The following is a 16,707-nucleotide window of genomic DNA, read 5'->3' as shown; positions in this document are numbered from 1 at the left end:
TTTATAAAAAGAGTTAATTGTCAAAATTTTCATCATACATAAACAAAATATTTTTAATAAAACAAAATGGTCGACGTTTGAATTAAAAAAAATATTAAAAAAAAAGATAAACCGACAGAAACTTAAAAATATTAATTATGTTTCAGCACGAAACAAGGGATGATACCTAACATCTGGATATATTGTAAAAAATTTAAGAATATTATCTTAACAAAAAGATAAAAGATGATGTCACGCTAAAAGTGATTCTCTCAGCAAATGGGCTACGGATTCAAAGTAAACAGGATGGATAGGTGTTTTAAATTTTCAAAATGTTACTAAAGGTAACCAAGGTTAATACCAATGTTTTCATATAATATTTTGTTGAGTAATTATAAAATAAAAGGGTACCTATCTATAAAGAAGAAAAATTAGTGTTTATATATTTATTCATTTGTGTAAGTGCAAGTGTTGGTACTTTTTAGATGCCATGAAACTACTATTGCAACCTTTTTAAGTGATTCAGAGGTCAAACACACAACAACAATATTACCTATGTTTTTACTAACACTCATAAAAACTGAATTCTATTAAAACTATTTTAGAAATATAATAACTATCATAGTAAATAAATAGGAATAAGTAGTGACTAGTAAAACAGTTAACAAAGTTTGTTTGTTTGATGGCAAATTTGAAGTCAAATGTAATAGGTTAAATCGAAGCGACATTGTAAAGAATAATGAAATTGTTGGTTAAAAATGTCAAATAAAAAAATATTTTTAGGTTTCCTAACTTCAAATTCCATTCATGAAATATAAGAAGTATTAATTTTAACTGATCAAGTTGAATTTAATTTAATTGTTCAGATTTCAGGATACAAGTATAAATAATCATGTTAGGTATGTTGGATCAAATATATAAGCTTTCAATTGCTCAAATTCATACCATTTCAAGTGATCAACGTTAATTTTAAATGTTGGAAACAACATTGCCATAACTTATTTAATGAAGCAATCAAAAGATAGTTATTGCTGCTGACTACACTTTAAAACTAAACATACCCTTTATGGGTCTTGGATTTGTTTCATTAATAAATAATTGTTTTTAAAGTACATACTTGGATTTGGATTTTTGAGTCTAAATATAGGTTTGCTCAAGATTTTTTTTATTCATAGTACTGAATCAAATACTGTGCGAAATTACTAAGCCTTGTTACCATAAAACTTTTAATAATATTTGGCTTAGTTATAATATTATCAAACATGTTTTTAAGATACTTTACTTAGAAATACAAAGATATCCCATATATAAGTTTTTGTGTGTTTTATGCAAGTTTTTTTATTATTTACCTTAACTTTACAATAATTAAATTGCTATGCAATATTATTGTGTCAGTACAGTGACCTACCACATTTTCCTATTTACAATTTTAACAGATAATCATTGTATTACAGCCATCAGTGGTAGTTGTCAAGAATGAGGAAGAAAATGACCAATTATTGAAATGTTAAGAAGAGATATTAAACCGAGACCACTTATCTATTTTGAATGCAGTTTGGACAACTATGATTTTTATATGAAAAATTGTATTACCGTGTTTAAGATAATTGTGTACTTCATAATATTTTTTTTTGTATCTAATAATATTATATTAATAAAATGATTAATTAAATCTACCACTTATTTAATGACTGCCTATAGAAAACGTAGTAACCGAGTTAAATACATAGGTAAGCCGAAATGAAAAATATATAAGCCATGTTACTTTATAGGTGAATAAAAGAACAATATAATAACTTTAAACATTTAATTTAATGATTATAGTAAACTTTTAACACACTACAAAATAACTTTCAGTAAAACAAACTTAAGTATAATAAAAACTAATTAAAACACAGCCTCACATAGAGCTAATCAATAACCTCTACTTTATTTTGTAGATAAATATATTTATTTTAATATATTTTCTAATTAGTTTGTAAAAAGTAATAGTTATGAACGATAAATTTAAAAAAGCTCAATAAGTACTTAAACCATTATGTATGTAATGATGGTATTTCATACTTGTGTAAAGCAGAATAATGTTTTTATCCAAAACCTTAATGTTATATCAATATATTTTATAAAAATATAGGAACCGAAATTGTACTGTGTTATCATTTATTATAAATTGAAGGATAGTCGAAATTCAATAATTTGAAAATGTCTGCACTATTGTGTCTTTTTATATCCAGGGGCCTTGTTGTATGATACACATGTAATATTCTTCTTCTTCAAAGGCAGAATGTATTTTTCTATCAGGAATTTTGAACATTTGGGGATCTCTGAAATTATTAGATTTATAATTTTAGTATAGTAGAAAAATACAAATATATTACAATATTTACCTATCTTATTTATCGTTTTTTGTTCGACTTATCTCTGCTGGAGACAAGACATGATCAAGACTGCATCGAAAAATTGGTTCTTGGATAAAAATTATATTTTTAATGCTAAAGTAATCAAAATGTTTACCTTAGATCATCTATTTAGTATTTACTAGACTCTTCGTTCATCTCAGCAGCATAATATGTTCTAGGTTTCGTCAATACCATATAATTTCTTGAGTATTGGAAAAAAGCGATAATAACCAACGCCGAGAAACCAATTGGTCGTTTCGTGCCTACATTTTCTTTGCCATCTATAGATATTATATTAAGTATTTTTTAATGGATTACATCATTTATTTCTTGAAATAGAGGTTTAAACTTTAAAAGTGGAAACGGGCCTTCTGTAACAATAACAAAGTTCAATTTCACGAAGCTTAATGTTTATATATATAATTTTTTTCGTAAAATAATGCTGTATTGATAAATATTATTTTATAAACTTACCCCAAGCTACATATAGATTGTCCTATGTTAGAATATTTTCACATAAAACAAGTTTTAACTTCGCTAAAAATGGCTAACTCACTGGTAATTGGTAAATGACGATTTCAGCGAGGGAAGAGCAACTTTTAATTTGTCAATTGTCGTACAAAATGTACATTTAAGTGAGATGAGATGTCAAATGGTATGTATCAGAATACCAAATACCAACAATTTTGGAGCGTAAGTGTAGCAGTGCCAAATTTTAGTTCCAAATGTTAACAATCTCATTTGAGCGGCGCTTTTGTCGCGGTTATTGTTTAACAGAATACCAAATTGTAACATGACACCGAAACGAACGATTTGACAGCAAAAATCAGCGCTGAGGGTGTGTGAAGTGAGTTACAGAATCGCAGGGCAGTTGTCCATGTGAAAAACAGTCAACGCTCAAATCTAAGCCTGCAACGTTGAAGGTTTGACCCTGCGATTTATTAATGGTCATTGCAAAAGATGTCTTTAATCGTGGCTCATCTTGAGCTATATTTTGTAAAAGTCTCGTTTGATCGTATGATGTTTCTCTTGTGTATTCGGCACTGTTAGTTAAATCTGAGTTAGTAGTATTAGCTGGCATCGGCAGCCCAAAATCCTTGATCGATTTACCCGAAAGTAATAGCACTACTTTGTTCAATTCCAATAATGCTTCGTCAAATATGTTTTGATCATATTGTACATCATCTGAGTTTAACTCTCGCCGTCGCCGAATCAGAATATCACTTGCCATATTTTCTTGAAATTTATTCCATAGATTAACAGAATCAGTTAATTGACAAAACACTACTATGACGGCAAATAAATATCTTAATGATGTAGCTAAACGACAAACAGCTGCTTCTGATAATGTGTTTTCCCAGTGAGAATCGTCTTCCAAGAGCCCCATAGCTTTGCATGCTGCTTGATAAGTATTGTAAACAACACCTTGTACAGTTCTTAGGTGTGCAAAGGATGTCGGGCCTTTTAAAATATGCAGTAACATTCTCAGATAAAAGCATTCGCTGTTGTTGGGATGAACCACGTAGACTCTGCCAAGAGCATCCGTTTTTTTTACTCCGGGGAAACCATCAACCGCAGTACCTTGTTTTCGCCGTTGAAAAGTTTTAGAACTCTGGTTCCATGTATAGTAACCTGGAACTCTATCATATGTCAGTGTTTTCGCGAAATCATCTTGAGCACATAACTTGAAGAATGCTGTCAATGTTGTATCCCGCGGGTTATTAACAACTTCTTGTATATTGTTCTCTGTGAAATATACTCTTTGTCCATTTTCTAAATGAACTGCAAGGTGGACAATTGTGGGAGCCCGGCCGTGCACTTCGAATGATAAAATCCTTCATACAGCTTCAGAGCTGCAGATGTAACGTCCAGACTGATATTTTTCCACTTCATTTGGTGATTGTATGCTGAAAGTGGCTTGATCACTGACTGCCTTTATTAATGTACTTAGTAACATATTGAATTGCACAACTCTACGTTGATGTGGGCATCGAAAATTTTCAAAAGGACCGGATTATAGGGAACGATCCATATCAATATCATGGTTTCGGACGGTAGCATTTTGCCCACCCTGTTCTGGCGATCGTCGACGATATTTGGGATATCCGTCATCGCTAGTACTTGTTTGAGTTTGGAACGACTTCGGAAATTTTTTGCTGCCTTTAGAACCTCGCATACATGGAGAATTCGGGTTTAAAGTCCCGCAAGGGCCATGTACCATATGTTTCTTTACGATTTCGTACAGGATAGGATCTTCATTTTTATCCGGTAATTCAGCTGAAATAACCCTGTCAATTTGGTTTTGTCTAATTTTGTTCACTAACCACACCAACAGGTGTACATGTGGCAAGCCACGTTTCTGCCATTCTATTGTGTACATATGACATCGCGGCGGACCGAATATATGAGACTTGTTAATGAGGTGCAGGAGTTTCTGTACTTTTAAATGGAAGACTCTGTTAACTATATCGTATCTGTCTTGTGGAGTTAAATTGGTGTTAATATTTTCTTTGATTTCCGGCCAATTTGGGTTACATGTTGCAGTTATAAATAAATCAGGTTTGCCGTAATTTCTTACGTAAGTCATGGCGTCTTGCGATTTTTCGTGTAAATATCGAGGTCCATCTGTGAATGATGAAGGTAGTAACCAACTGCCCAATGCCGTTGCGGTGTTCATTCGCCTGTAAAGCATCCTGAAGATGAACGTAATTTTCAGCTCTCAATTTAGTTTGATTATTACGGATGTAGGCCAATCTCAGATTCAATTTTCGCATATTGATCTACCAAGTATTGGTTTGTTAACATTCCATAACTAAGCAAAGTATTGAAATTGTTACGTCTTGTCATTATACGGTAGCAATAGTAGTTCATACATGACACTGTTTTACGCAGAGGTGTACCACCGATTGGGTCAACTTGAGAAATATTAATGGCATAACCATTTTCTCCACGACATAGCATCAAAGGACATTGTAAGCTGTCATAAGATCTGTGTAACTCTGAAATTTTTTGCAAATTATCATCACGACTATGCAATACAATATCTCTTTTTTCAAATTGCTGTCCAGCTATCACCACTGCTACACAAGCTTCACCAGCTTAGCATGGGACTAGGTCAATAGGTGTGAATTGTCTTTAAAATAAAATATATATATTTAACGAGGCTCACGCAACCACGGAATAGACGCGGCTAAACCATAGAACACAGCCTAACTTTATATAAATCACCTTTATTTATAATTTGTAAATTTTTTATTGTCAAAATTCCGAACAAAATTAATGCTTATGGACAAGTTGTATGGTTTTTTTTAGTTTAAATAATCTCCTAATGCCCGCATTTAAATAACCTTCAGCTAAAGCAATAAAATTGTTTTATTATTTTGCTTTGATGATGACAGTTCGGAGTTAAATGTTAACTTCCGCATTATAATAATAATTAGCATTACATCTCGCGCTTTCGTGAATTTAATAAAAGAGAATATGTAAAAATATATCATTTAAGTAAATTAAATTTATGTTAATTTCAATATGGGAATTGAAAGTGATAGATTAATTTTAACGATATATTTAGAGTTATCTCACACCGCCGCTCAACGGCGGAAATTTAGTCCTTCAAGGAAAAAGTGTAACAACTGGCAACAGAGGATAGCACTGTTAAGGCCCATTAGATGCCTGGTATATGAAAAAAAAAATAGTCATCAATAGGAAACTTGACATTCACGTAAATAAAAGATGATATAATGAAGCATTGTCAACAGGGGCGCGGGAGGCGGAGGAGCGTATGACGATGTCTCGGCTATTTTGGATTCCCTGACTGTCAGCTACGACAAAAGAGTGAGGCCCAATTATGGCGGTGAGTGATCTTCATATTCCCAAAACTCCGCTTTGCTTACTGCAAAAATCTAACGCTATTTACATAATTTTGCTGTGAGTGCAAGAGTGGTAATAGTGCACACGTTCAAAATTTCTCAAACTTTTTGTTAACATAATAATTTGTTGTTGTTATGTGATGTAAATCAAAATATAGGATAGCATTGGACGACGAAAGCTATGTTCCAGAATGTCTATGTCGGCGATTGAACACGCCATAATTGTTGTGTCCGGACACCACGATGAATTGTTGAAGATAATGACGTCATAAATTATTGGTTTGTTGGCATCAGCCATTTACTTTCGACATTAAAGTCCACTTTTTAAAGGCTTCTGATTGGTTCGGCCGCTCAACCGAACTAAACCGAATTAAATAAATATTTACCTGCAATTAATATCAATCTTTACACGTTTGTAAAAATATAATCATTATATATAAATTTGCGCCCACATCTACAATAGAACAGCGACGAAAAAAATTATGCATATTTCTTAAATGTTATTTAATTTTTAGGGCTTAGTAAGTAAAATTTTACTAGCGCGACTATGAATGTAAATTCAAATCAATAGTGTGTTATGACAACAAAACTACATTACTATTCTGTTTGTACATTTGCCCGAAGTAATTTCTTACATAAATAATAATATTTGAATTCGCTTTGAATAATTTAAGCTCATTGTCTGAGCTGTCAGGAGAGCTGAATGTCTCGTTTCTAGAACTATTATTGTTGCACAATTCTTTAAGAAGCATATTTAAAATTAATATTTCAGAAAATACGAAAGTAAAATTATATTTTATTATCTCGCGCATGCGTGCTCGACTCACGATTAGGCTTGATTGCAGGTCCGCCAGTGGAGGTGGGCGTCACCATGAATGTGCTGTCTATCAGCTCCATCTCCGAAGTTAACATGGTACTAGTCAATGTCAGGTAACGCTTTTCTTGGCCGCTTCGGCTCAGCGCCGAGCGACCGAGCAGGCCTAGACACTAGACTGCGAGCATGCCGGGGCATTGGAGCAGACCTCCTGGTCGGTTTAACACTACCACAAATGCTATTTACTGTTCCAAATTTAAAACTTCATTGGCAAGTAGTGTTACCTTCCAGGTGTGTCAAAAAAGATAAATATGTAATTTGCTCAAGACCCAAGACTCTGTCGATGCTTTATTGTTGTTATTTTGTTTTGAGCTTTTTATGTTTTTGAGAAGGTATCTGTTGTGTTTGTGGGTTTCTTACTATTGTCTCTACTGTGTCCCATATTGGCGTTTACACCTCAAAATTGCCACTCGCAATAATTATTTTCTTACTTTCAGTAATCTTGTTTTGAATGTATTTAATGTTTGTAATTTTTTTTTTATTTATTTACACTTCGTTGCAAATAAAAGAAACACAATACATAAAAGTTATAAGGGATGCAACGGGCGGCCTTATCGCTTGTAAAGCGATCTCTCCAGGCAACCCTAGTTAAAGAGAAAAACTAAAAAAAAAAAGAAACATGATGCGTGCGAGAAGTGCAGAACCAAATGTTATATAAAAAAATAAAAATAATATATATATATATATATAGAACCTTAATCTAAAGTAATAAAAAAAAAATTAATAACAGACTAAAAACTTAAAAGCTAATCTTACAAATTCATGAACAGCGAATAGTGATGTAAAAGGAAACATAATACAAGAACAATTATACAAGTCACGATTGATCAGGATAGGATAAGGTTAAGAAATGATTATACAGAAGAGTTTGTAAAGATGACAGAGAGGTAGCCAATCGTATGGAGTCGGGCAGCCTATTCCACAACTTAATAGTGGAGATCGTAAATGAATTGCCTAAGAAGGATGAAGTGTGGGATGGAATTTCCAAATAAACATCTATTAGAAGAGCGTAACATATAGTTAGAAGGACCTAAGAATTTGAAGTGATTTTTGACATAAGAAGGGGTTTTCGGATTGAAAAGAATGGAGTATAGAAGTTGAAGAAGATGAGCGTGACGTCTGAATCGAACAGGTAGCCACCCCAGCTGCCTGCGGAATTTAGACACATGGACATATTTTCTAAGACCAAATATGAAACGTATGCAGAAATTCTGCAGGCGTTCGATCTTGTCAAGTAGCTCTTCGTTCAATTCAGAGGAGCATGAGTCCGCATAATCGAGAATAGGAAGCAAAAGAGACTGCGCTAACATAGTTTTAGTGCGGATAGGAAGGAAATTAGAAAGACGTCTCAGAGTAAAAGAAACTGCGTAAAGTTTACGGCTGATCTCCTTTACGTGATGACCCCAGGAAAACGTTTGGTCGAAGAAGACCCCAAGGTTTTTAACAGTCTTATTGAGGGCCAAGGCCACACCATCAAGGTAAACACCAGGGGGCTGAGCCCATTTGACTCTTGAAATAAAGAAAGGGCTTCCGATGATAATGACTTGACTCTTGGCAGGATTAATTTGAAGACCAAAGTCTTTACTCCAGTTGGCTATGTTTTCAAGATCATCATTCATCGCCTGTATTGCAAGAGGAAGCTCATCCAGTGTAGACTGAACGTAGATTTGGAGGTCATCAACGTAAAGGTGATAATTAGCGGATAGATGTGCAGTCAGGGTGTTGATAAAGATAGAAAAAAGAAGAGGTGAAAGAACGCCACCCTGCGGAACACCAGTACTTATATTATTCCACTGAGAGTAAGCATCATTCATTTTAATACGCTGCCGACGACCGTTATGATAGCTATGAAACCAGTCAATAGCGGATGGACAGATATTCATAGAGCGAAGCAACCCAAGCAGAATTTCAAAGTTCACAGTATTGAAAGCATTGCTAAAGTAAAGCAGAGTGAGAACAGTGAGCTGCCCACCATCCATCCCTCGGCGAATGTCGTCACAAACTTTAACCAATGCAGTAGTCGTGCTATGCCCCGGGCGGAAACCCGATTGGAGAGGGTCTAGAATTGAGTTTTTATTCAGAAATCCGGTAAGCTGCGAGTGTATAAGGCGCTCTAGAGCTTTAGATAGGAATGGTGGAATAGAAATGGGCCGGAAGTCAGAAAAGTTAGTGGGATCGGGCCGTTTGGGAATAGAAATAACTAAACTATCCTTCCAAGAAGTAGGGAATTTACCACTAGTAACTGAATAATTAAAAATATGAGTAATAACTTGAAGAATAGCTGGCAAGATAGGTAAGATCATAGCACGACTAACTTGATCACATCCGACAGCATTCGACGAGATAGACAGGATGCAACCCTCCACTTCGCGCTCGGTGAATTCAGTGAAATTAAATGGCATGAAGTTTGGAGTTGGAAGAGAAGCTAGTTTATTGATTGTCTTCCTAAGAGAAGACTTATCGTGGGCAGGTGAAGTGAGAGTTAAGGTTGTTTATATCTATTGCTGAAGAAATAATATCCTGTGCCGATCTGCCAATCCGATTTTTGAGGTGTCGCCATTGGATACTGAGTCGTGGATATGTTGCCTTTGAGCATCACGACAGCGAGTATAACAACGATTGCAAACTACTTTATATTTTTCGCGCTCCGCATCAGATTTGGCAGTTCTCATTTTAGCTATGGCTCTGTTTTTTTTGTGAATCAATCTTTTTATCTCATCAGAGTGCCAGGGAGCAGGTAAATGTTTAAGTTTAACACGTCTCAATGGGGCGTGCTTATCATAGAGGTTTGTGATGGAAGAAGTGAACAACTCAACTTTGTCGTCGAGGTAAGCTAAGTCGTACAGACCACTCCAGTCAATTTTGGAAGCATCACTGAGCAGGCTATCATGGTCGATTCCACCAAAGCTGCGACGCATAACTACCGTGGGCTTCTGTTTGGGTGGCTTCGCTTTAAATGAGAGATAGAGAAGGTCATGGTGAGAGAAGGCGACAGCAGGAAGTTGCCCATGCTTAGTGACAAGGTGAGGAGAGGAAACAAAAATAAGATCCAAAAGTGACGGAGTAAAACCGGGGACTTTATGCGTAGCGTTAAGATATAAGTTTTGTAGGTTGTAAGAGTAAGTTAAAGAAAGGAGCCGTCTGGAGCGAGAATCATTTTTCAGCAGACATGTGTTAAAGTCACCCATGACTATTGTGTTTTTATATAAGGGAGAAAATTGGTCAATGGTGTCTTCAAAGGAATCAAAGTAGTCCACCGATGATGAAGGGGAATAGAAGACTCCCAGGAGAAGCTTAGAAGTGGGTAGAAGAACTTCGATAAGGAGATGCTCGGCTGCATTGCCAAATGGAGGCTGTGGCGATGAGTTAATGATGGGATGTGAGAACGTAAGTAAATTGCCACACCACCTCCACGCATGCCCAGTCGGTCATTTCTAATTAAATTGTAACCAGGAAGAGTGTAAGTACCAGAGGAGAGGGAAGGATTGAACCGAGGTGATTGGAATGCCAAGCACGTTCATTGGGCCTCTAGGCTAACGACAACAAGAGGCAGAGACCTTAAGAAAAGTATAGATAAACACAATCACAATCACAGTGATCTCAACGACGGACCCGATCAACTGGCCGACTGACTCAAACAGGCTTCCGGACGTCATAGACTTTTTCGTCATAAAAGGCCTGTCTAGACTTTCTTACCAAATACAAACTTGCTTAGACTCGAGTACAAACCATGTTCCAGTTATATTGACAATTGGAATTACTGCCTTGAGCAAAGAACACAGCCTTAAATTGTACAATAATCGAACTGATTGGAACTCATATCGAGAACTGGTCCATGACAGACTAGACCTAACAATTGCCTTAAAAAGTGAAGCAGACATTGATCACGCAACTCGCTTACTAACCGAAGTGATCCAAGAAAGCTGCTGGATGTCCACGCCCGAAATCACTGCTCGTCTGCCACAGAGTAAGACCTACTCGGACACCATACGACAAAAATATTAGAAAAACGAAGGCTACGTCGAATATGGCACACTAGTAGACTGACATATGACAAAACTGCGCTTAATAAAGCGATACGTGATTTAAAATCCCTAATATCCGAAGCTAACGAAGCAGCCTTGAGTAAATACCAGGAAGGATTGTCAGCAACAAAAGCCACCGATTTCTCGCTCTGGAGAGCCTTCAAAAACTTAGCTCGACCACTACACCAAAAGCCACCACTACGAACGCAGAACGGGCAGTGGATTAGAACGGAACGAGAAAAAGCTGAAGTTTTTGCTAATCATCTCAGTCAAGTATTCAAACCGAATGACCCCAGTCCTAATGTAGATGAATCGGATATCGAACTAATCATTGACCAAGACCTGCAACTTGACTACCATTAAAACTAGTGACACCACGGGAAATTAATCGCAACATCAAATCTATGGACAATAATAAAGCACCGGGCTATGACTTAATAGACAAAAAGGAATCGATAGAAAGATAGTGTACCTTACAATGCTATTTAATGCAATCCTAAGAGCTGGATACTACTCAGACTTATGGAAGGTATCACAAGTGACTATGATCCACAAACCTGGAAAACCGATTCACGAAATCACATCATATAGATTAGTCTGCTGCCTATTATGTCCAAATTATTTGAGAAATCTCTACTACACAGAATGCTAAACATAATAAAACAAAAACCTATCATACCAGAACATCAGTTTGGCTTTAGGCAAGAACATGCCACAATAGAACAAGTCCACAGAGTATGTAGAAAAATAAGAAACTCCCTCGAGAGGAGAGAATACTGCTCATCTGTATTTCTTGACGTACAACAAGCCTTTGACAGAGTGTGGCATAAGGGTCTTTTGATAAAAATAAAATCCTTATTGCCACACACATTCTATAGGATCCTACAATCATACTTGTCTAACAGAATATTTCAAGTTAAAGAAGGTGCCAGCACTTCCGGTTTTTACGAAATTTGCGCAGGTGTGCCACAGGGCTCAGTCCTCGGACCCGCCCTGTACACACTGTATACACACGACCTACCACAGAGCCCAGAGATAACTATCGCCACCTTCGCTGATGACACTCTGATGGCTCTTCTTACCTCCAACAGAAGTCCCATTGTGGCCTCTAAAATCCTACAAAATGGCCTAAATAAGGTAGAAGACTGGTTGGCCAAATGGAGAATTGCAGTTAGTGTGTCAAAATTACACACTCAAGCAAATATCAAACACCCCATGGTTTCGCAAAACAACAGAAGTCCATGAATTTCTTAATATGCCCATGGTAAAAGAGGAAACAATCACACATGGGTATAACTACAAACTAAGACTTCAAAAGCACCCCAAACAGCTTGCAGGACAGCTAACTATACCAAAAACTACTCGACGACTAAAAAAGCGGCGAGACATTTTTGACCAGGACAACCCACCAGACTGAGTTTAAATAAGAATAGGCAGGCTCCGCAAAGACACTCATGGTTCTCCCTTGATAACGATTCCAAATTACACCGTCTAACTGTGACCAGGGTTTGTGACCCCTAGTGGGCACCAAATCAAGGGGACGACATACATAAAGACACCACTGACGTGACCAAAACTATAGCTGTTAGATTGTTAGTAAATATATGTTCTAAATTATCTTTCGATTCCAACTGAATACAGTTATGTAAAATGATATTCCATCAATGTTTTACGTGTACTTAATTAATATAATGAGCAAACAAAACAAAAATTTGTTATTTTTTTAATCTCATTTGCAGACATATAGACATATCTATGACAACGTTTCAATAAATAACGTATTATTATAATTTAAAATTAAAATACTAACTAGCTGTCTTACTAGTTTTAATATGTCTGCAACAATATGAGAATTTATATCAAACACAAGTTGTGGATTCCGGTGACTAAAAAAAGGCACATTTAAAAATAAAGGATACGTTTCTTCCCATCCCATCTCTATAATTTATTAACTGTTGTTGGTGTATAGCGCCTGAAACTATCAAGTGGCAACTAGGCGTCAGACGTCGTATCTGCTACATAAGGAACAAGGCGTGCTTTAGTTTGTAGTTTTGCTAATTCATTCCGATTACACCTCTGTTCAAGGAAACATCTTGTGTAATTTATAATCCTTTTTTCAAGAAAATAAATTATCTTTAACTTTCATACTATCCTGCATTAACAAATGTTTAATATTCATTAAAGTTGTATTAAATTGCTCTTAATTTTTTAACAAAAACTATCCAAAAACTCATTCGCGATATTAATATTGGCGGTTTTGTGTTAACAAAAACTTTTAGAATTTCTATTCGAAACGTCTCCTTTAGGAATTATTGGATATCACAGTTTTTTGAACGACGTCCGGAATGAATAATTGTGTTTGCAATTGAAGTGAGATCTTTTCTATAACTCTTTTTATTTTTAGGATTTCACATTGGACTTATACTTCCTTCAGTACTGGACTGATCCAAGGCTTGCATACAAAAAGCGGCCAGGTATTGAGACATTGACAGTTGGATCAGAATTTATTAGGAACATATGGGTGCCTGACACATTTTTCGTAAACGAAAAACAATCCTATTTTCACGATGTAACAACACGCAATGAATATATGCGTATTCATCATTCTGGATCTATTACACGAGCCAATAGGTTAGTAGTAAAAGTAATATTTTAGTAGTTCCAAGTTCAGCTCGCGTTTTAGTTATACCTTTTAAGAATTCCCAGGATGAATTATTTGATAAACGGACACATTAGAATAATTGTATTACTATATGAGTATTTCTTTTTAGATTAACAATAACGGCTTCCTGTCCCATGGACCTACAATACTTTCCTATGGATCGTCAACTGTGCAAGATTGAAATCGAAAGCTGTGAGTTTCATACCAAGCTTACTTTATTATGAAAACAAAGACCATGTATAGTTTTGCGCTTAAGTTACATAATAATTAAGTTTTCTTTAAACTCAAAAACTATTGTGGATATCCAAGTAGCTTGTAGACATATACAAACAAACGCTTTCTTTTTGCCATACATTTTTTTTCCATTTCACTTCGAAATATTCGCTTTGGTAGATGGCTCATTCACTCTACAATATACTAAAACCCCAGTGGAATGGGTGCTTATTTTATCGTTCCATATTTCTGCATGGTACAGTTAGCCACACCGTGCAAGACATCCGTTATAAGTGGAATGAGGGGCCCAACTCCGTAGACATATCAAGTGAAGTCAAGTCCCTACCGCAGTTCAAGGTTCTGGGCCATCGACAACGAGCTATGGAGATTTCTCGTACGACAGGTACTTGGCACTATCCATATTTACCAGTGATGAAGAATGAGCCTTTTATTTCTTTATGGTCTATTACAATGACCATTTGCATGTTAATCGCTTGATTCGACTATTGTTCGGGTCGTTCAACTTCATTATGCTCTTTCTTTTAAAAATCTCTATCTTTTTCTAATTTATCGAAACATTTAACTAAACAAGATTTCTTTTGCAGGAAACCACTCCCGACTTCTATGTGATTTTCAATTTGAGCGTTCAATGGGATACTATATAATTCAAATATACATATCATCTGGAATAATTGTAATTATATCATGGATATCATTCTGGTTGAATGGCGATGCAATACACGCACGTATCTATCTTGGTGTGACCACTGTACTGACAATGACGACCCTGATGTCTTCAACTAACGCTGCTCTTCCCAAGGTTTCGTATATTAAATCCATTGACGTTTATTTGGAATTCTGCTTCGGAATGGTGTTCACTAGTCTATTAGGTAAGCAATTTTTAAATATTATGCTTTTTATGTATAGATTTGTATCAAGATTTTTTTTAAACAGTAATATTTAAAGAATATATTTAATAATTGCTAAAATGCTATCACTTTGCTAAGTTGGAAAGGGTGAATTAACCTTATATCCTTTTCAGAATTCGCTGCTGTTGGATACATGACTAAAAGGATGGAAATGAAGAAACAACAATCTACTGCTATCCAGCAAATGGTTGCCGAGACAAAGATATATATCGATGAGCCTCCTGGCACGTCTGAGCCACTTCCACCGCCTTCCACTGCTCGGCCTAGCCGCTCATCGGTACGTACAACATTATTTTAGTTTAAATCAAAGCCTATAACTGAAAAACATTTGAGCCTTTAATTTAGTCCTACAACTCTCACACACAGGAGTTATCCTTCGAAGTCCATGAAAACACGATTTATGCTGCAAGAGCCCCCTCACCGCCAGCGCCAGCTCCTTCCCCCCCTACAGAAGAAGAAATACCACCGCATCTACTACAAGAATCGAAGGTTAGTTGACGTTCTAATACTCAATTGTTAAGCAAATTCGAATTTGGTAATGCAACGCGAAAGTTCGCCACGCGAATGTATAATACAATAATTTATAATAGTCTAAAAATTAAATATAATTAAAAGTTGGAAAATATTTACAGAGTATCAACAAGCTGCTTTGCATGACACCTTCGGACATCGACCAATACTCACGCATTGGATTTCCAGTTTTATTGGTCTGCTTCAACCTAATGTACTGGATTATATACCTTCACGTTTCGGATGTCGTAGCTGACGATCTGGTACTTCTCGGCGAAGAACTAAATTAAATAACAGGACTTTTTTTTTTGTGCAATTACACTAGAAATCATTTTGGCCAAACTATGTAATATTTAAATCTTTGCATCTAATCTACGTAGTTCAATAACGTGCTACGTAACTACGTTGATTGTATTGAATTTATCTTTGTTTATGATGTAAGTGGCACGAATCAACAGAATCTAATAAAGGTCATTCTATACAAATTACGTAGACTTTTCAGTGTATAGTATCATAGTTAATATAATAAATAAATTAAATAAATAAATAAAATAAAATAGCCTTTATTGCTGTTTCTATCTTACAATAATACTTATTAATTAATACATGCCTAACATAATTACTTTCGAAGTACTTACTAAATTAAATTGGTTTAATCATTGTATGTTCGGCAACTGGATGTTTGTCTGGAACAGCTTGTCTGTCGACAAAGGCCTCCTCTAAAGATTTCCACGTATTCCTGTCTTTTGCTCATTTGTCTTCCTGTTATTTCTTATCTTTAGAGGGTCGTGGTCATTTTCCCCCACGAGGACTAGTCGGCTTGGGGGAGGTTGTTGGTTTTTAGTTATTTGGTTTCTTATATTTTTATGTTGTTGTTGTGTTTTCCAGTTGCCGATATCTAATTGTTATTGTCTATTATCCACGTTACAGGAGGAGAGGGAGTTAGATCTGCCTCTCATGACATCAAAGGCATTGCGCCTATTATTTTGTAATGTCCGGGCTTGCTGCTTTTTAGCTTGTGAATTGTCTAGCGGCGACGAGGACATTTCTCTCTTCCTTTTTTCCTTGTTTGAATTAGTTTCTTTTACTACAAGTTTATCGTATTTAAGATATGCAAAGTTGCCTTTCATTCTTTCCTCTTTCAATTTAATTTGTAACATTTTTCTCTTCTCCAAAACTTCTTTAGAATAATCTTCTGTTATATATATGTCTTTGAGGTTCTTCCGGACTTTCATTACCTCGTTTTT

At 35.6% G+C, this 16,707-nt stretch overlaps 1 protein-coding gene and 1 long non-coding RNA gene across 2 annotated transcripts in view; both read left to right on the top strand.

Moving 5' to 3' along the window:
- The window catches only part of LOC125062911 (gamma-aminobutyric acid receptor subunit beta-like), a 33,300-nt gene extending 17,852 nt beyond the window's left edge, over nucleotides 1-15,448 (top strand). The window contains exons 2-9 of the mRNA XM_047669121.1: nucleotides 6,137-6,231; nucleotides 7,093-7,160; nucleotides 13,551-13,777; nucleotides 13,918-14,000; nucleotides 14,284-14,424; nucleotides 14,627-14,911; nucleotides 15,064-15,227; nucleotides 15,317-15,448. Coding sequence (XP_047525077.1) covers nucleotides 6,137-6,231; nucleotides 7,093-7,160; nucleotides 13,551-13,777; nucleotides 13,918-14,000; nucleotides 14,284-14,424; nucleotides 14,627-14,911; nucleotides 15,064-15,227; nucleotides 15,317-15,448 — 1,195 coding nt within the window. The remainder of the gene's footprint in view (nucleotides 1-6,136; nucleotides 6,232-7,092; nucleotides 7,161-13,550; nucleotides 13,778-13,917; nucleotides 14,001-14,283; nucleotides 14,425-14,626; nucleotides 14,912-15,063; nucleotides 15,228-15,316) is intronic.
- LOC125062905 lies at nucleotides 128-1,463 on the top strand. The gene is made up of 2 exons (XR_007119362.1): nucleotides 128-332; nucleotides 1,434-1,463. It is a non-coding gene; the product is annotated as an uncharacterized LOC125062905 (long non-coding RNA).
- Nucleotides 15,449-16,707: the final 1,259 nt, after the last annotated feature.

Source organism: Pieris napi (assembly GCF_905475465.1).
Source record: "Pieris napi chromosome W unlocalized genomic scaffold, ilPieNapi1.2 SUPER_W_unloc_1, whole genome shotgun sequence".
Taxonomy (NCBI): Eukaryota; Metazoa; Arthropoda; class Insecta; order Lepidoptera; family Pieridae; genus Pieris; species Pieris napi.
This window is presented reverse-complemented; position numbering and strand designations above follow the sequence as displayed.